General features: G+C 43.3%; 1 protein-coding gene across 2 annotated transcripts in view; it reads left to right on the plus strand.

The window, feature by feature from the left end:
- LOC143501783 (thrombospondin type-1 domain-containing protein 4-like) overlaps positions 1 to 22,130 on the plus strand; it is a 52,810-nt gene that overhangs the window by 19,195 nt on the left and 11,485 nt on the right. For both annotated transcript variants that reach the window (XM_076995030.1, XM_076995031.1), the window contains exon 7: positions 21,773 to 21,977. In XM_076995030.1, coding sequence (XP_076851145.1) covers positions 21,773 to 21,977 — 205 coding nt within the window. The remainder of the gene's footprint in view (positions 1 to 21,772; positions 21,978 to 22,130) is intronic.

Below are 22,130 nucleotides of genomic sequence, written 5' to 3' on the forward strand. Positions count from 1 at the left end.
GTCTGTGTGTATTTGCTGTGGTCGGTATGAACATATTCAGTTCCTTACATTACCTTTATAGACTGCATTCACCACAACAGTGTGATTACTCTGACTTGGCTGTATAAGTTCACGTGTGATTAACTTGCATAGCCCATCAGACACATGGCTTGTGTCCCTCTCTTGTGTCCCTCTCCTGTGTCTCTCTCTGGATTCCTGGAATGTTATGGAGTAATAGCAAAACCAAACTATGAGCTCAGTCTGCACGCTGCTCTTTCCAGATGTACGCAAAGAGAACTTGCGGTGCAAATGTTTGTGTGCAAAAGAAGGAATCCCAGTCCTCAAACATGCCACCCCTCCTCCACCAGAACCTGCATCACACCACCCCCTCCTCCACCATAATCTCCAACACACCACCCCTCCTGGCTCCTCTCTCCAACCTCATTTTTGCCACTGCCATACAGTGAGGAGGAGTCAGACCCTTCCCTACAGGCCACTGCAGGGCGGAGAGAGGAGCTGGTGGAATCCTAGGATCACTAGGTCTCCTAAACTCCAGTTGGATGTCATCTCCATACCAGTAAAGTATTTGTAAGTTCTGGCAGGAGAAAGCTTCGGTCAGTCTAAAGTGAGCATCTGTAAATCATTAAACATCACTAGAATGGAGATTTTGTGGCCATTTTTATTAGTATTTAGTAGGGGTGACCTGCAATAGTCGCTGATTCGACTATAGTCGACTATACCCCCTAGTCGACTATGAACGTGCCCAAGGATGCTGCTAAGCATTAGTTGTTACATGAAATGTCTTTGTTTTTGTTATATATAGCCTTTTGTCAAATAAAATCATCCTAATTTTTGTTAATAAATATTTTTTAATGATGTGTGCGCATTAACAATAGGCATCTTCCTTACTACACATTAATAAATCACACCCTGCAGTTGCACAATCCAAATGAGCGGAGCTGAACACTCTACAGGCAGTCAGCATCTGCCGAGATTATAATGGCTACTAAAAAACTTCAAAAGTATTTTGAAAAAGATAAAGATTAATCAAACAAAGTAAAGTGCAAGTTATATCATCAACGTCTTTCATTTCGTACGACAACAAGCAACATGGCATATCATTTAAAATGCGTCAGGCGAAAAAAAAAAAACAGTTCAGCTGTTTGTCATTTTGGTCGTGTCGTCTTGTCTCGTAGCAGTGCTCGGCAAGTAGGCCTATAAACATTTTTTGCTTTTTAAACCCCGTTACTTGAACCTTTACTTATATATTTTTTTGCTGTTGTGTGGCAATTCTTAAATTATTTTCAGGCAGGCATATTTTTATTTAAAATATTTTTGACATTTTGCACAGTGCCTGTCTGAGAGTTCGATATGCACACTGCGCACTGATGATGACTTTTTTTTTGTTAATGTTCTCTAACGTTTCATTAAAAAATAAATACGGTAAGTAAATAAATAAAACCTGAAAATCCTAAGTTGAATACACCTCTAGTATTTAGAGCATTTTATTGACAAACAGTTTATGTTGGAATATAGAAAGTACCTGCTCTTCACTGAAGTGTAGTGGTGGGTCTGTGATGCCATGGAGATGCTTTTATTCCAAATGCTCTGGGAATCGTGTTAATATCCCATAATGCACTCCATTTTAGATTAAAGTCAACTAGGAGACCAGATCATCTTCCAACTGGCCTGTGGTCCAAAGTATGCCTTCAAATCCACACAAAAGCTTACCATAGAACTGCATTTTTGTTGTGCCATTCATTTTGATCATTTCAGTGATTTCAACCCCATCAAAGGATTGTGGGATGAGTTGAGAAAACACCCCACAAACTGGGGCCAGGAGCGTGAGAGGTTATTGGAGAAACTCAACACTGCTCCACAATATTCACAATACTAAGGCTTCACAAAGTACTAAAGGCAGGGCTGACGGGCTTTGAGACACAACATATATTTATTTATTATTTTATTTTCTTGTAATAATTTGTAGGTTACATTGAAAAACTTGAAAGGCTGGGTTTCATTTTCAGTGAAAAATGATCACTGATGATCAGTGGAGAAGTTTTATCTTTTAGTCTTTGCTAAGGGGGTCACTCACTCATTGGTTCTGGAGCCTGAACCTCTTCCTTTCAGCTGGTCCATCTCCTCCCACCCCTTCCTTCCTCTTCGTCAGTCCTGTCATCCTCCTGGTGAAGGAAACATGGCTCACACTTCTTCACCCATGTCCCCTGTGAGGCAGGATTTCCCACTCAGGGTTTGCCACCTATACATCCCTCTCTTTGAATTTCTCTTTATCCTCTGTCCTTTGAAACACTATGCTCTCACACATAGTGTCTCACACACATTATCTCATTTCCTCTTCCTCTTGGTCAAATTCTCTGTCTTACACACACACACACACACACACACACACACACACACACACACCTCACCTTATTCACTCCCACTTGTTTTTTTCCTACATTCTCTCTCATTTTCTTTCGCCACCCATTCACTCTGCCTGTTTCTCTCATACGCCCTCTCCCTCTCTCCTTCACTCTCCCTCTCGTCCTCACCCTCTTTTCTCTCTCTCTCCTGCTCTTCCCTCCCTCTGTACCTCCTCTCTCCTCTCACTGGTCCCTCTCCCTTCAGTCCATTGCTCTGCTGAGCACCAGGCACTTGCACACACTTGTGAGGTCTGTGATCAAGGTGATCCATGCTTGTATGGCTTTGTCTGAATGTGTGTTACGGCTGAGTCAGGGAGACACAGGGGGTGACCAGTGTCTGGAGGAAGCCCAGCCAGGGAGGGTCTGTGAGGCCCGTCTGCGTGTCCATCAGGAGCGGTCTTCTGTGTCTCTGCCTCCTTCCTACTTCATCGTGCTAACATGCTGCGACCTCTGACCCTCCTGCTCCTGCTCTCTCAGCACACGCATGCCCTGTGGAAGGCCTGGCCTCAGGTGAGCCCACCGACCGCACATCCACACTGCCATCTGCACAGGTAGAGCGAACATCTGCAGCTACTCTACGTCTAGTGTCGTCCCTTCAGTTAGGAGGACAAACCTTTGTATCTAGAACTGGACTTAAAATGTCGATGTATCCTACTTGTGGAGGAGTTGGTTGGGCTAGTGGGTGTTCTTAGACTTTTTGTTATTCTTTGATTAAAGAATGCAGGTCATTCTCATGGAGTCGTGATATGTTTAACGGACTGTGATTCTTCTGATTGATTTGATTCTGATTGTTTTGATTCTGATTGATTTATTCGGTGTGACCCCTTGGTGTTTCTTCAGTTTTGAGGTGTATCAAATTTTTGAATCCAATTGTTTTAATGGTTTCAGAAAGAGTGAGAAGTCCACTACATGTTTCATGTTTTCTGGCGTTGGGTGTGTGTGGCCAGTGTACTCTTCTGTGTGGGGGTTTGTTTATTTGTGGGAGGGAAGCAGCGGGGTATCCCAGGATTGTCCTTGGGAGCGACCATCAGGTTTAAACCCACAGGACTGTGGTGTCACATAACGTGTGGTTTCTTGTTAACAGCTGGTACTGAAAAGGACACACCCCCACCTCCGCCCCCACAACAGCTGCTTGTTAAGATGTCATCGGTGGCCTTCACTGCTAGGTGCTCAGTCACATATGCCAACATGGGAAGGCCACCCAAAAGGCCTACTGTGTTTTTTTTTTTTTTTCTTTAAAGCCATAATCGACATATCATATGTCTCAGAGAAAGAACATGGAATCAGATCCAAGCTGTTTTATATAGTCATATTCATGAGGACGGGATACAATAAAATGATTAACTTGGTCCATGCAGAAGGACCTTGGATCTAATGCAGATGTGTGGTGTGGCATTTGTTGTGACTTTACAGAACCCAGTGCCTTTAATAACAGAAGGGCCCATGCCGCCCTTGGCTATTTTAACCAGGTTTACAAGCACTGTGTGTGTTTTTACCACATGATGGTGGCATTCATCTTACCCCTCAAAGGAGCTTAAAAAGCTCATTAGCATGCTCAGGGTTTCACTAGCCCGTGTTTGAGTTGCTACTGACAGAGAGAGATTTCCTTACTACTGCTGTCAGACCACAGAGGCCGAATTAATCACCATGGAAACGGTGTTCCAACGCAGAAGTCATTCCACGCTGCTGAGTAGCCGTGTCGTCAGTCCACGACCATGCGTGTCATCTATGTTGAACGTGTTGTGTAATCGAAGTGATGATGTTTTTGAACTCATGAAAGTCCAGCTTTCCAGTGGTCTTTACAGCCTGTGCTTTGATTGGCCCCCTGTTTTGGTTCAGCTCACAGCAAGTTTCAGTGGCTAATGGGGGAGGGGGGGTTGCTGAAGACTGAACATCAATGGAAGATCCCAAGAAAGTGTTTAAGAAGTGTTTAAGATTAAGTGTTCAAGTACATTTTCCTTTTGAAAGAAATTCATTCAAAAATGTCATTTCATGTCAGAGTGTAGCAGGAGTTATTTCCCATTTACAAGCACTCTAGTTTTTCAGTTCAAGTCATAGGAGTCTTGATGTACAGTAGCCACAGGGCTTCATGGTGTTCTGGTCCAGTTGGAGTGTTGACACTGGGTGCAGGGCCAGGGAGTGAAGCGTTAAGCACACTGCTGTACTCTATGGATGGCTTTTAAATAGTGGAACACATTCTCTCAGGACTGTGATCACTTAAGACGTAAGTGCTAGGTCTGCCACATAACGCACACATGGTTCGGTCTTATTGGGGTTGTGGCCAGGGAACTTGTGCTGACATCGTGTTGACCCAGTGTGGTCCTCTTTAAGAGCAGTGCACAAATAGCCTATGTGAAGTATTATTATTTTGCAAGGCTGGTGTGCGCAGTCTTTGCGATTCTGGAAATGTAGATTAGTTAGAGCCATTATGGAAATGAGTATGGAAATATTATTGGACATACTACCACCTTTAAAAACTATTCAAATCAAATAGCCTTTATTCAATTCAAAGAGCCTATATTAAAAACAAATAACTTTTATTAAAAACTAGGGGTGACCTGCAATAGTCGCTGATTCGACTATAGTCGACTATACCCCCTAGTCGACTATGAACGTCATAGTCGAATGTACCATTCTAACTGCATGGAGGTTCCCAAGGATGCTGCTAAGCATTAGTTGTTACATGAAATGTCTTTGTTTTTGTTATATATAGCCTTTTGTCAAATAAAATCATCCTAATTTCTGTTAATAAATATTTAAAAATTATGTCTGCGCATTAACAATAGGCATATTATTTACTAGACATTAATAAATCACACCCTGCTGTTGCACAATCCAAATGAGCGGAGCTGAACACGCTACACGATAGTCAGCATCTACTAAAAAACTTCAAAAGTATTTTGAAAAAGATAAAGATGAATCAAACAAGGTAAAGTGCAAGTTATGTCATCAACGTCTTTCATTTCGCACGACAACAACCAACATGGCATACCATTTAAAACGCGTAAGGCGGAAAAAAACAGTTCAGCCGTTTGTCGTTTCGTTCGTGTCGTCTCGTCTCGTCGCGGTGCGTCTCGACAAGTAGGCCTATAGACATTTTTTGTTGTTTGCTTTTAAACCCCGTTACTTGAACCTTTCCTTATATTTTTTTTTTGCTGTTGTGTGTCAATTTGTTAATATTTTCAGGCAGGCATATTTTATTTAAAATATTTTTGACATTTTGCAGAGTGCCTGTCTGACAGTTCGATATGCGCAATGCGCACTGACGGTTAATGTTCTCTAACGTTTCATAAAAAATAAACAAGTAACAAAAACAAATAACAAATAGCCTTTATTAAAAACAAACAGCCTTTACTAAAAACAAATAGCCTGTACAGTATTAAAAACAAATGGCCTTTATTGAAACAAATAGCCTTTATTAAAATCAAATAGCCTTCATTAAAAACAAATAGCTTTTATTCAAATCAAATAGCCTTTATTCTTGCATCCTGCATAATCAAGCTCCTCCTCCATGAGTCTTGTAGTCCTGGTTGGTGCTGCGCTGGCCCATCCTCTACACAGGGTGGAGCGTGGAGGCGTAACCGAGGTCTCTCACTCTAGGCCTGGGCCAAAGCGTTCTATCTGTATGGCTTAGGATGGAGGTTCAAGCAGTAACTATAAAAGTCTAGTCTGAAACCCCAACACTAACCCTAACCCCAACCCCAAAGCTTGACAGGCTAACTAAAGAGTGGCCCAGCAACACATGGAGCTGCTAAGAGGCACTGAAGTGGAGATGGCATGCACAATCTGGAACAGAGTTAACCTTGGGGTGGGGGTGGAGCTAGCTTTCACAATCTGGAACAGAGTTAACTGCAGGGCGGGGTGGGGGCGGAGCTAGCACACACAATCTGGAAGAGAGTTAACCGTAGGTGTGGAGGGGGCGGAGCGAGCATGCACAATCTGGAAGAGAGTTAACCGTAGGTGTGGAGGGGGCGGAGCGAGCACGCACAATCTGGAAGAGAGTTAACCGTAGGTGTGGAGGGGGCGGAGCGAGCACGCACAATCTGGAAGAGAGTTAACCGTAGGTGTGGAGGGGGCAGAGCGAGCACGCACAATCTGGAAGAGAGTTAACCGTAGGTGTGGAGGGGGCGGAGCGAGCACGCACAATCTGGAAGAGAGTTAACCGTAGGTGTGGAGGGGGCGGAGCGAGCACGCACAATCTGGAAGAGAGTTAACCGTAGGTGTGGAGGGGGCGGAGCGAGCATGCACAATCTGGAAGAGAGTTAACCGTAGGTGTGGAGGGGGCGGAGCGAGCATGCACAATCTGGAAGAGAGTTAACCGTAGGTGTGGAGGGGGCGGAGCGAGCACGCACAATCTGGAAGAGAGCCTTCTGTGCTGCATCCTTTATGACAGGAAACTGTTAACTGCAGGGAAGCTGTTTGAGGATTTCTATGATGATGAATGATGGGGCAAGCAGAAGGTTAGAATTGTTTACATTTAGACTTATGCTTTACTTTATTAGCCCATGGTTTAATGTGAAATGATCCTATGGTTAACTCATTATAATATTAATGGTTCTTGGAATAACTCATGGTAATCTTCACCTAAAACTAGTAAAGCCTTCACTTAAATTAGCAGAATAACACAAATTCAGCATTGTCATGTCTCTCTTTTATTCTGTCTCCAGTGTGCAGAGAACCATACGGATATATCATTACCATGCCTTAGCTATTGCTGTATAAGGTAACCTCCATAATAAATTATTGGCTGGAATGGTCTTGCTAGCGTGCTCTTCAGTCGGAGCCTCTGTAATGTAAATATTACATTTCCAGACGAGCTGACGATCCCCGGCACATGCTGATATGACTCTGGATCCTTCCAGCTTCCCGAGAAACTTATGATGTTTGCCAGTGGCTTCCTACACTCAGAACATAGACTTTATACATGAGAACACAGGCTTTATACACTCGCTGGCCATTTTATTAGGTACACCTTGTTAGTACAGGGTTGGACCCCGTTTGGCCTTCAGAACTGCCTTAATCCTTCGTGGCATAGATTCTACAAAGTACTGCAAACATTCCTCAGAGAGTCTCGTCCATATTGACATGATAGCATCACCCAGTTACTGCAGATTTGTCGGCTGCGCAGCCATGATGCGAATCTCCCGTTCCATCACATTCCAAAGGTGTTCTATTGGATTGAGATCTGGTGACTGTGGAGGCCATTCTTGTACAGTGAACTCATTGTCATGTTCAAGAAACCAATCAGAGATGATTCACGATTTATGACATGGTGCGTTATCCTGCTGGACGTAGCCATCAGAATATGGGTACACTGTGGTCATAAAGGGATGGACATGGTCAACAATAACACTCAGGTAGGCTGTGGCGTTGACATGATGCTTAATTGGTACTAATGGGCCCAAAGTGTGCCAGGAAAATACCCCCCGCACCATTGCACTACCACCACCAGCCTGAACCACTGATATAACGCAATATGGATCCATGCTTTCATGTTGTTGACACCAAATTTTGACCCTACCATCCGAATGTCGCAGCAGAAATCGAGACTCATCAGACCAGGCAATGTTTCTTCTACTGTCCAATTTTGGTGAGCTTGTGCAAATGGTAGCCTCAGTTTCCTGTTCTTAGCTGACAGGAGTGGCACCCGGTGTGGTCCTCTGCTGCTGTAGCCCAACCGCCTCATGGTTCAGCATGATGTCCGTTCAGAGATGCTCTTCTACATGCCTCGTTTGTAACGACTGGTTATTTGAGTTACTGTTGCTGCTCTATCAGCTCGAACCAGTCTGGCCATTCTACTCTGATCAATAGCATCAATAAGACATTTGCGCCCACAGAACTGGTGCTCCTTGGATATTTTCTCTATTTCGGACCATTCTCTGTAAACCCTAGAGATGGTTGTGCGTGAAAATCCCAGTAGATCAGCAGTTTCTGAAATACTCAGACCAGTCCATCTGGCACAACCATGCCACATTCAAATTCACTTAAATCACCTTTCTTCCCCATTCTGATGCTCGATTTGAACTGCAGCAGATTGTCTTGGCCAGGTCTAAATGCCTAAATACATTGAGTTGCTGCCATGTGATTGGTTGATTCGACATTTGCGTTAATAAGCAGTTGGACAGGTGTACTTAATAAAGTGGCTGGTGAGTGTACATGAGGTTTTTCAACTTTCAACAAGTGTTGGTGTGTGGCATTAATATTTCTCCTTTGTGGTGCATGGTCAGCAGAGAGCAGACATGCATAAAGTATTAGAGACCCATACCTGAGTAAAAGTACAAGTACTCTATTAAAAAAGTGACTTGCGTAGAAGTTTGTGTTCTTTAAAAACTTTACTTAAGTTGAAGTACAGAAGTATTCAGCATTTTTTGTGCTTAAGTATTGCAAGTAGGTTATTCTAAAATGTATTACTCAAGTACTGAAAATAAAAAGTACAAGTATTGTGTTTTGAATTAATTAAAGAAAGCAGTGAAAGTTTGATTATCAAATTTTTTTTATATATCACTTACAAATCAAGGCTGTCAAATACCACAAATACAATAAGTGTTCTCCTTTTTCTACCCTGGGCACCAGAGGACATCTGTCTTTTTGACATCTTTACGAGGAGATGTCACTCACTCTGGGATGTTGTCTTTTTCCCCACAGAGAAACAGTAACGAGGTGCCACAAGTCAAGATTAGTAACTCTCTGTAAAATTTGACAAAATAAAGCAGATTCATGTCATGGTCAGGTATGATTAGAATACACGGCAAATGGTATGACCTCAGTAAAATGTTAATAAAAATAAATCATCATATTCACATTAATATGAAATATAGTGTGGTTGAAATTGTGTAACCCTTAAATGGTAAGCACAATAAAAGTCAGAAGCAGTTGGGTAAGGTAATAGAGTAAATTAAATTTATTAAGCAAGTATGGATTAATTAAGCAAGTATGGATTAGTTCCAGAGACCCCTGTTACAGACGCACTAGGTGTCTGCCACAGAGAGCCCAATTCCTTCCTGGGAACTTTCTCTTTTATACTTTAATCATACGCACACACGGAGTCCACGAGGTGAACATGAGGTGATTAACAGAATATGATTGGGTAAAAATGACATAATTAACACATGATTTGACAGATGTATATTGGCCTCTCCTCGCATGCCCCATCCACGCTCAGCAGTGCCGCCGTGGCCACTTCCATGTTGAGACTAAGAGACCAGCTGGTGCCTCCAGTATGGATAATAGCGAGGTCACCCTAGGAACATTAGGCAACCAGAGTGGGCCGATGACGTGGCAGAGGAATGACAGTATTCATCTAAGGCCTACTGAGCCACACCAGACACTGAATGGCTTCAGTGTCCTACTTATATGATTAACACATATATAGGTAAAAAGCTGTAACATATGCATCTATATATACACCACGTGACTAATATGATTAACATATACAATACAGCATAAAAAGAAAGGAAATATTGAAATTTCCATCACAATAGTTTGAAATATTCAAACCAAGGTCAAGTGTTTACCGGTACATAGTCATCCACAATAATGCATACCAAAAAAAAAAGAATGATAAAATCTCTAAATGAAATCTGTTTTTAATTTCACATTTCTATAGGATACTGCACATAAAAAAGAAGTATGTAGGTGGAAACCTGTTGTATGCAAACAACAAACGTTCTCCTCTTCTAATAGATGCCTCATACAAGTAAAGAAAAAGTGGCTCGCCACAGAGCGCATATTAATGCGGATCCTGCTGCAAGAGCAAATTACACCACTCCTCGACGATGGGCTGGTCCGAGGAGGCGGTGTTCCACGGATAGAGCGGCAGCTGGCGACCGAGCACGCACTCGAACGGTGTCATCCACGTGCTGGAATGAGTGAGGGAGTTCTGTGTGTACTCGGCCCAGGGCAGAAGGGCGCACCATGTGTCCGCGTGCTCGCTGCAGGAACTTTCCCACCTCCTGGTTCGCGCGCTCCACGTGTCCGTTAGCCTGCGGATGGTAACCAGAGGTTAGGCTAACCGTGATGTTTAGCTTGGACAGGAACTCCCGCCACACACGCGAGGTGAATTGCGGTCCCCTGTCCGACACGATATCCTCAGGCAGACCGAACTGCCGGAATATGTGCCGAAACAGGAGATCCGCAGTCTCCCACGCGGTGGGCAGGCCCCGCAGGGGAAGAAAGCGGACCATCTTTGAGAACCGATCTATCACCACCATGATGACCGTGTTCTCCTCGGACGGGGGGAGGTCCGTGATGAAGTCCAAAGCGATGTGCGTCCATGGTTGCCTGGGTGTAAGGAGAGGGAGGAGCTTACCCGCAGGAGGAGTGTGTGGCACCTTGCACCGCGCACACACCGCGCAGGACGCCACCTGCTGCAGTACGTCCCGGTGCAGCCCCGGCCACCAGTAGCGAGCCCCCAACAACTGAGCCGCCTTAGACACCCCTGGGTGCCACGTCCCCACTGACGTATGAGCCCAGCTGATGAGGGCGCTACGATGCGCGGGGGGAACGTACTTACAGTGCGGTGGGCAACCTGGATGCGGGTTCGCTGCCTCGATCTCCCGATCGATCTTCCACTCCAAAGCTCCCACGACGCACTCCGGTGTAAGCACCGGCTCCTCGCTCGTAGACTCCGTGCTGCCAGGAAAGGACCTAGATAGCGCATCCGCACGCTGGTTCTTCTCTCCTGGCCGGTACGTCACCTGGAACTTGAAACGAGAGAAATATAGAGACCACCTGGCTTGACGGGCGTTCATCCGTTTCGTGGTCCTGATGTATTCCAGGTTTTTGTGGTCCGTAAGCACGGTGAACGGATGCTTAGCCCCCTCCAGCCAATGCCGCCACTCACCGAATGCCTTGCGCATCGCCAACAACTCACGGTCTCCCACCCCGTAGTTGCGTTCGGCAGCGGTGAGCTTCTTGGAGTAAAAGGCTATGGGACGGAGGGAGCTATGCTTCTTCGGCCGCTGAGAAAGCACCGCGCCTACTCCCACCTCCACTATGAAGGGACGGTTAGGATCCGGTTGGTGCAGAACCGGCGCATCGACAAACGCTTGCTTCAGCTGGTTGAACGCTCTCGTAGATCTTTCTGTCTAGTGAAGCTTAGTACCTCCCCCTCTCAGCATATCAGTAAGGGGCTCTGCGATTTGGCTATATGCACGTATGATGTTAGGGCTCTCTACGCTGGTGGATTGCGCGAACACACGGGAGGGCGACCGAGTGCCTTGGAGGGGCGCTACCCACTTCAGCAGCCTACCCGTGGACCAGTCGATGACGGGGTTGTGAAGCTTGAACCAAGGGAGACCTAACGTGATAGGGTAGCGTGTGGAAGGGATGCCGGAGGTCTTACAGACGTTTGCACCGTCAGAGCTTGTATGCATGATATTAGGGTGGTCACCAGCGAACGGAGCTCCTGGAGCTCCTGGAGCTCCTGCTGTTGTTGGCCCAGGACGACTCCCTGATGAGGTAGCACCTCCAGAGGTGAGGCTCCCTCGCCTCCGGCTGCTCCAGGCTGCACATTCTGTGACGCCGAAGGCGTCGGAACAGAGGCAGCCGGAGGCGTGTGTGAGACAGAGGGACGTTTATTCTCCATGGCTCAAAACGGCAGCTCAAGTAAAGCTCGTAGCGCATACAGCGATGCAGAAGTAAAGCTCGTAGCGCAAACACAACACAGTGATGCCCAAGTAATGCTCTTAGCACACACAATATATGCAAAGGATCTCCTAGGATTCAGTGACGCTCGTAGTGGCAATGTGCAGCACTGAACCGGACGACCTGCGGGCTTAAAAAGAGCAACGTAACAAGAAACAGGTGCATCAGTATTCTGGTGATTGTGATGGTGGGAGTGGTTGCGTGCTCGGGGGTGTGTGCTGGGATCGGCTGCTGGCCGGGATGCGCGCCCTCTGGTGGTGACCCGGCCCCCTCACCGTGACAGTGAGAAACTAAAAGAGACAAAAATAAAATTGCAGAGGAGAAAAAGGAGGGTTGTTACCTTTCTCACTTAGATGGATGCTTGTAATGTTCAAAACTTCTCATATGCACAATGTATGTACAATTTGAGTTGAGTTTTTATTCTGTCTGCTAGATATCGTCTTACATTTAATTGTTTTTAATGTAATATGATGAATAAGGTGTATGAATTGTTCTTACTGTACTATAATTGTCACGTAGGGCTACGTCCCCCTCTCTAGCTGTCACTCCGGTTTCCCTCCTCCTCGTGTCTGTGTTGTTCCCTGCTTGTCTGTTACCATAGTTTCCCTTTGTCTGCCACGCCCGTGTCGTCATTGTCTTCACCTGTGTCTAGTTTAGTTCTGTGTATTTATAGTCCCTGTGTTCCCCTTGTCTGTATCGGTTGTTTTGTTTCATTGATCAGTTTGTTCCTTCGTGCCGTTTGTGCCATTTTGCGATCTCTGTTACGTTGTCTAGTCGTGAGTATTTGTTCCTGCCTGTTCGGTGTTTCCCTGCCTTGTTTTGTTCTTGTGTCATCATGCCTATCTACCTATAGTGTATGGACTGACTGCCTGTTGTATCCGCCTCCTAGATCTGTAGCACGTGCTATGTTCATATAATCAGAGATCAATTTCTTCATTGTTAAAAGTATTGTTTTATATAGTATTTAAAAAATCTATTATATTTTGATCACATTTATTAAAATACCTAATTCACTTAACTTCATAACTTTTTATTCAACTTTAATTGCTTGTCGTTTGCTTGTTGTCAGTTGGTGTAACTTATGAATGTCAATTAGTGTAACCAATGTTTCTCATAAAAATCTAATTTTGCACAAAAAATTTTTGTATGCATATGATTTCAGCACTGTACTACACTGTGAAAATGAAATGTACAATTATTTTAAACCAACTGAACCAAGATTAGAGAGAAAACATTAATGTCTGGAATATTGAACTGCTCAGTACATCAAAAACCTGTGACGCTGGTCACAGGGCGACGGACGAGGCACAGATCCAGCGGTTCGTTCACAAACGTCACTTTTATTAACAAAACAGATAGCGCAGATAGCGCACGTTAAACACTTTAACATTAAGCGTGGACAGACTCAAACAAAGACGAGCACGGGACACTGCGCGAACGCACATTAAATAGACAGACCACATAATCCCCAAGTGATGATGAGATGAGCCACAGGTGAGACTGATGAACACGCTCGGACACAACCACACCCACAAGGATCCACAGATGCAGACGTCTAGACGTAGACGACATAAACACACGCCAAAAGAGGAGGGGTCGGGCTGTACCGTGACAAAACCCATATTATCTTAGTATAGAAATAAAATATTTTAAATATAATTTGAAATTATATTTCATAATAAATCACTTATTTCATCTGTACACTTACATACTTTCTAGAAGGACGAATTATTTAATACTTTTGCTTTTGAGGTTACACCATTTGACAATTTAATGTGACTGATTCTTTAATTGGTTAAAAATGGTATAAATATCATATAAATTGCTATGGCACCAACAGAAATGAAAACTATATATCTAAACAAACATCTAGCATGTTGTTTTAACATGTTTAAAGCATATTTGTGATTTGGACGTCACACCAACCCTTATTTGTCACTGACACAAGCATAATTGTTGATCCCTTTTTCTATGACCTTGGATTTAAATAATGGGTTTGAAATGCATCTATAACTACATTGTACAATTGGGTCAAGATTTGGTTTCTTGATCAGAGGTTTAATGACTGTTAGTTTACAGGTTTTGGGCACATGATCTATGGTAATGAATAGAAGTGTTAGAAGAGGTTCAGTCCCAACTAGTAATACCTCTTTTGAGGGAATTGAGTCTAAAGTGCAAGTAGTACAATTTAGCAATGAAATTATGTTCTCCAATTTTGGTTGTGGGAGTAGATGAAAAGCTTCAAGCGTTTCATCGAATGCGAAATTTTGTTCAATATCAACCAAACCAGATGACAGACCAGTTAGATTTAATATAAAAAGTTTTATTTTTAGTCTAATATTCTCTTTTTTTATTATCAAAGAAATCCACAAAGACATTACTAGTTAAATTTCCTAGAATCTGAGGTTCAGAGCCTGCTTCATGTATCATAAGCTGCTGTTGTTGATAAAGGATGTTCAGTGTATCAATCAATCAATCAAATTTTATTTATATAGCGCTTTTTACAACAGTTGTTGTCACAAAGCAGCTTTACAAGTGCCAAGACCTAGCCCCCAGTGAGCAAGCCAAGGGTGACAGTGGCAAGGAAAAACTCCCTAGTTGTAAAGAGCATGTGCTGCACCATCAGTGAGCCGATGATAAATATCCACACGATTTATGATGGTCGTATTCTGCGTGGTGAGAAGCATCTGAACACATCTGGATCCCCTCACTGACGTCTGCATCTCCTATTTTGACAATCTGCGATCTACACTGCTCTCCGATCGATGCTGAATGCTTTGCCATGAACATGCGGTCCATCATGGATTCATCTTTTTATGCCAGCAAAGAAAAAGCATGATTGATTAAGATCCAGCAAGATTGCGTTGGGTTGTGGGTGGTTTGGTCAGCACTGTATGATCCTCACTGCTAACCATGCATGCAAATGAGTTTGCCATTTACTGAATTTAGGCTGAATTTACACTACATAGAATTATTTATTTTTTAAATTATTATTAATGATTTGTAGTGATTTTCTGTGCCTCCATGAAAATGATAAAACACTGTATACTCATCATCGGTTTTCCACATTCGTGTTATGGAGTTCTCCTTAATTCTAAGATTTGAATGCAGTGGATATCTAGCATCCTCCCTTTTATGAGTGTGTGTTTTGAGTGTCTTCTGTGTGTTTTCGAGTGTGTGTGTTTGACTGTATGCTTGTCAGCTGTGGCATATTTGCTGTGATCTGAATCAGGTCTCAGTTCTTAGTCTTTTCCTGTGAAAACAGTACAGAGTAGACAGGTCTGTTTCTGCTGTCATTCTGGTCATCATTCCAGCACTCTTCCTCCTTTATTAAAGACTGTGTGTGTGTGTGTTTGGTGTTGTGGATAAAAGCACATTTCTGGCAGTAGATGAGCTGAAATGAGTCTCTTTATCTCCCCAGCATCCTCTTCTCTCCAGGTTTAGGGAGATAAATGGCTTGTGAAAAAAATATGATTAACATTTATCAATAACATACAATACAAAAAAAAAATACAAAAGCTTAAAATCGCTCAATGTTTTGTTGGAAACAATATATTGGGCTAGCCACACTGATTTAAACTGCTTAACATAACAGAAGCACTTATATTATCCACATTCTGGAGTCTCAGAGGTGAAATGTGCTTTTGGGGTGTGTATGAGGAATGTGACGGCATGGGCGTGAGGCAGTGAGTGAAGACCGTAGTTAATCAAATACATTACAACCACCGCAGACCACAGCTGGTGCCAGGACTGCAGTGCTATGTGTGTATATGGAAGCGTTGTTATTTTGTGTCCTCAGTTGGGATTTATAGGGAAACGCTTTATGACAGCGTAATGTATGGCAGCCCCAAGCATTCTTGTGCATAACAAATCACACCCCAAGTGGCCCTACCACCCACCAAACCAAACCACACCCGAATACTCCTGAGACTGGCTAGGATTGGCTGCAGGTCAGTGCATGGCATAGCTTGGCTAGACATCAACAGAAAATGATCTCTTCCTCCGCTATCTTTCCTCTAATCTCTTGCTGCTGCTGAAGAGTAAGAGCTGAAGAGCTTCTACTCTGTGGGCTGGACGAATGGCCTGATGTGACTGGTCTCTACTCACTGCAGGCCTGAGACAAAATTTAGTCCTGCTTCTGTAAAGAGGAGCCTGATGAGGGGACTACAGATGCACATTCATCTTAGTAAATAATCCCAATCCTGGATGTTTGGAATTACCAAACAGAAATCTCCAAGCACTTTTTCATCGCTCACTTCTCCACTGAGCCATAATTTTATAATCAGTATTGTTGACTAATCTAATGGTGTTCTGCAACCTTTTATCCATTAGTGGACAGACATGTCATGCTTCTGTTCTAAATCATAGGCTAAAGAGCAAAGGTAAAGGTAAAGAGTAAAGGTTGTTGGACTTGATGTATGTTCAGACGTGGTGACCTTCTCCACGTTTGACCCCGTAAGTGCAATACAACTGACCCAGGAACAGAAATATGACTGACCCATGAGCAGAAATATGATAGTTACATTACATTACAATTACATATACGGCATTTGGCAGACACCCTTATCCAGAGCGACTTACATTTTTGTCTCATTTTTATACAAGTGAGCAATTGAGGGTTAAGGGCCTTGCTCAAGGGCACCTCAGTCATGGCCTCATGTCTGGGAATCGAACCCACGATCCTCCGGTCACACACCAGTTCCCTAACCGCCAGGCCATGAGTTACTTAATGACCATTTGTGTTCCATGGCTGTGTACTTTGAAGGCTAGAGGCGTCTTGAACTCTTGAACATCTCCATAAGAAAACTAACCTCAGTCCAGTTGCAGCCTACACTGACCATGTGCTTACAGTTGTGATCAAATTTATTCAACCCCCAATGCTGCGAAGGGTTTTATGGAATTCAGTGCACATTTGTAATTGTGTTCATAATGAAATCTTACAAGGACTTGTTAAAGAACTAAATGCAACTAAGATAGCATCAATTTTTTTTGTCATAAAGTATTAAATGGCCTTTTTGTGATTTCTTCATTGACACAATTATTCAACCCCTTTACGACTACCACTCCTAAGAACAGAGGTTCATTCCAGTGTTTTCCATCAGGTATTGAAAACATCTGTGGATGTCAACGAGCAGCAATCAAGCATGATAAGCACCAATTAGGCAGATTTAAAAGGACTGTGATACTCAGCTCCTTCTAGACATCTACTGGTGTGTTTAAAAACATGGTGAAGGCAAGAGAATGGTCCCAGAAGACAAGAGAAGAGGTTATTGCTCTTCACAAGAATGGCAATGGATATAAAAAGATTGCGAAGTTGTTAAATATTCCAAGAGACACTATCGGAAGTATCATTCGCAAGTTCAAGTTAAAGGGCACAGTGGAAACTTTACCTGGTCGTGGCAGAAAGAAGATCCTGACCGCGACTGCTGTGCGCTACCTGAAGCGTAATGTGGAGAAAAATCCCCGCGTGACTGCTAAGGAACTGAAAAAAGACCTGTCAGATGTGGGCACTGAAGTTTCAGCTCAGACAATAAGGCGCGCACTGCATAACGAAGACCTCCATGCCAGAACACCCAGACGCACCCCCTTGCTGACTCCAAAGAACAAGAAAAGTCGACTGCAGTATGCCAAAAGTCATGTGGACAAGCCACAAAGGTTTTGGGACAGTGTACTGTGGTCAGATGAAACTAAATTAGAACTGTTTGGGACAATGGACCAGCGCTATGTTTGGAGAAGGAAGAACCAGGCTTATGAACAAAAGAACACCTTGCCTACTTATGCTTTGGGGCTGTTTTGCTTCTAATGGTACAGGAAAGCTTCAACGTGTGCAGGGTACCATGAATTCCCTTCAGTACCAGGAGATCTTGGAAGAAAATGTGATGGAGTCAGTCACAAACCTGCGGCTTGGGAGACGTTGGACCTTCCAACAGGACAATGATCCGAAGCACACATCCAAGTCCACTAGAGCATGGTTGAACATGAAAGGCTGGAACATTCTAGAGTGGCCATCGCAATCACCAGACTTAAATCCAATTGAGAACCTCTGGTGGGACCTAAAGAAGGCAGTTGCAGTGCACAAGCCTAAGAATGTGACTGAACTGGAGGCTTTTGCCCATGAAGAATGGGCTAAGATACCCATAGGTCACTGCAAGACACTTGTGTCAAGCTATGCTTCACGCTTGAAAGCTGTCATAACTGGAAAAGGATGTTGTACTAAGTACTAAAAAATAATGTCACTAGGGGGTTGAATAAAACTGATAATGATGTGAGCACAGTAAAGACATTTGTGGTTATTCCATCATAAATATTATGTTATGTTTGTCTAATTTATAAGTGCCTCTTTGATATAATTGTAAATAAGATGACTGAAATGATCAAAATCAATGTCAAACTGGCCAAAACACTTTATTTCAGTGGGGGTTGAATAAATTTGATCACAACTGTAAATATAGGACTGCCCTAAACACTGCCTGCTCTTCCTACATTTCACCTGTTACACGTGGTACTGCATTTCAGTCTGGATTGGTTTCTATGCCATTAACAAACTGCTTAAGCCCTGTCTGCAACCATTTTCTTAGATATAAAGAAAAATGCAACTAAATCTATCAACATTTCTACCATCTCTTCTACAGATGACTACAAGGTTTTCAAACTCAAACCTGTACCAAGCAGTTGTCTGTCTTTATCTCCACCCAGCCTTCTACATGCCAACTTGATCCTGCTCCTATGACTTCTCAAGAAATCTTATTTCTGCACATATCTGCCATCATATTAATGTGTCTAGCTCTGTTCCTGCAGCTCAAAATATTTCTACTATAATGCCCATTCTTAAAAAGTCCTGGCTTGAATACATCAGATATTGATAACCATCATCCCATTTCAATTCTCCCTTTCTTAGCCTAACTATTGGAGGAGGTTTCCTCCCTTTCCTCAACATGCTGGGTCTCTTCAAGCCTTTTCAATTGGACTTCCATACTGTGCATAGCACAGAGACCCAGTCATAATCTCTCTCATGTGTCATCTGTGATCTTCCTACCTTTGATCCTGGTGCCTTCTCTATTTTTCTTCTAGACTATAGTGCTGCCTTTGAAACAATTTATCATGCCATGAGTTGCTCTCTCATCTTTCTGCCATTAGGATCACTGACACGGTTCTTACGTGGTTCACTACTTACATTTCTAATGGGTTTCACTTTTTTGCTTTCAGTAAATCCAAATCTCATTGTCTGAGTCATGCAGGGAGTACCCCAAGGTTCAATGTTTGGCCCCCTTCTTTTCACTATCTGTATACTGCAGATTAATCCTCTTGGCTAGATTATTTTCAGGCATGATTGCATTACCAGTTATGCTGACTATACACATATCATATAAAGCAGTGGTTCTCAAACTTTTTAGACAAAGTACCACCAACTGTCAAACGAAAAACCTCCACGTACCACCACCTAACCCCCCCCCCCCCCCCCCCCCCCAAAAAAAAAAAAAAAAAAAGAAAACGCTGTTTGGGGAGTTTAAGTTGTTGACGGGGGTGGGGTTAGCGAACGTAAATTGTTACCGGAAGGATGTAAAATGGACATGGGTTAAGTATTATATCGCGATGGTTGGCGCCAGAGCGAACTAGTAACTCATTGAATCATAGATATGGATCAGAGGTAAATAAACTAGATTTTTTTTGTGGGTGTGAGAAATCGGATGTGTGGCGTGAGAGCGTGTGAAGACAGTCAAATGCGTGTGTCTCACGCTCAATGCGTGAGAGTTGGCAACCCTGCTCATTACACACATATGTTATAATGTAGTTCTCCTGTAGTTTGTGTTGGTAGTGGTTTACAGCACAAAAAGTCTTCGTGCGACATGCCCTCATACTCATATCGCACGTAAACGAGCAAGTTGGCTAAATCTGTGACATCTATGGATTCATCTAACTGCAGTGAGAAGCATTTACTCATTTTAATTCTCTCAGTCAATGTTTGTCTGACGTTGTCCGCCATTTCATCAATTCTGTGAGTGACTGTGTCGTTTGAAAGATGCACCAGGTCGAGCTGTTTAGCGACATTTTCTCCGCACATAATACGAGTCATCCCTTTTAGTTTCTGAATTTCAGGACTTCTCATAATTCTGTTTTAATAAAAAAATGTGTTGTGTAAAAAAAAAAAAACCTCAAAGAATCTTTTATTTTCCGAGCTCATCTGGCGTACCACCGCGGGGTGCTTGTACCACAGTTTGAGAACCACTGATATAAAGTATTAATGTTAACTCCTTCCTGCCTTCCCACCACACTACTACAGTGGCCTTGAATGTTCTGATATTAAACCCTGGGAATGCTTACGGGCGCTAAATCAGTCATCTCTAACCTCCCCGAGTTTGAACTCATCCTAGATGGAACCACCATTAAATCTTCTGCAGTAACCCTGGAGTACTCTCTGATTAGTTCCCTGTAGTAATCTCTGATTAGTACCCTGTACCATGTAGTAATCTTGAGTACTCTCATTATTACCCTCACTAGTCTTTTTTCACCCTTGTGACTCTCATCTGCATGTCATTCTTACCAAACTGTCTCAATTATTGCAATTCCCTTCTCATTGGCATTCCAAACCCAACCCTGCTCTTGCCCTGATTTCTGCAATGGCCTCGCTTACCCTGATCTCACCCTGATCTCTGCATGGGCTCACTCGCCCTGATCTCACTGAGGTTCTCCATCTTCACTTCTCCTCGTGCATTCCGCTCTTCCGATGCTGGTCTCCTTTCGACTCCAAAGTTTAGACTGACTTCTGCTTGGTGTCAATCCTTCAGTGTCATGGCAACTAATATCTGGAATTCTTTACCTCAGTCACACTGTGCCTGTCTCTCTTTTCTATTTTTTAAATTTAGATTGTTTGATTAATGTTTTATTTTTTCAAACTAGACCTCTGAGGAAGAGTTTGACATTTGAGTTTATAGGTTGTTTGTGAGCAATACTGCTATAGAGTCACTGTGACTCTAAGACACTGTTGTTAAACCCACAGGCTTGTCATCTTGCAAGTGTTTTTTTTCCTTCCATTTTATGTTCTTGTACTTTTTAATTACGACTCCCTTGGCATTCTCTGTCTGGCGAAAACAGATTTCAAGGAAACTTTATGATAAATTCAGACTGCAACGGATGCTATCTGTCTCCTGAGTCTCCTTACCTCCCATTTGGTCATGTGACTAGTTTACTACTACAGTTCTATAGTAGGTCCTCGTGGGGACCTATGGGAGGAGTAATATCATACACAACAAAAATGACAGTAGGACTGTCAGGTAAATGGTAGAATGGTAAATTGGCCAAATCCTGTGTAGGATACTGACACTAAGCACTGCTGTGTGTTTGGGAACAATTTCCTGCATTTGTTCTGCTCTAGACTGCTGGAGGCCAGCAGATACAGGACATTTCATATGTGGCAAACTAGACAGTATAGAGGATTAACAGAGCAAATTAATAGTTTTTATTAGAAAACAACTTTTTACTTTTATTTTTTACTTTGTTGAGAACAAGAATTGATCATCCTTTAGCCAGTCCGTAACTGTCACTCCAGTAAAACTGTGGATCGTTTAGTTTTCCCTGTTCCCATGACAGCCAAGGCACGTTCCTCACCCCGTTCATCATCTGTTTAAAAGCCCCTAAGATGCCTAATGTCAGACTCTGTGTCTCTCTATCACTCTCCTTCTCCCCACCCTCTCACACTCTCATATGTGTGTGTGTGTGTGTGACAGAATCCTGGATGTGATGAATTGTTGGGTTCTGGGAAGGTGGTGGATCGATGTGGTGTGTGTGGAGGAGACAACACGGCCTGCAGGCTGGTCTCTGGTCTGTTCCAGCATGGCTTGACCAGAGTGGGCTACCACAAAGTTGTGGAGATCCCAGAGGGAGCCTCCAAGATCAATGTGACCGAGATGGTCAGGAGCCAGAATTACCTTGGTGAGTTGGACTATACACACACACACACACACACACACACACACACACACACACACACACACACACACACACACACACACACACACACACACACACACACACACACAATGTAATAAGCTATGCCTGATTGGATTAAATACTTAAATACATTTT

The sequence above is a fragment of the Brachyhypopomus gauderio genome, chromosome 2 (assembly GCF_052324685.1).
Source record: "Brachyhypopomus gauderio isolate BG-103 chromosome 2, BGAUD_0.2, whole genome shotgun sequence".
Classification (NCBI taxonomy): Eukaryota; Metazoa; Chordata; class Actinopteri; order Gymnotiformes; family Hypopomidae; genus Brachyhypopomus; species Brachyhypopomus gauderio.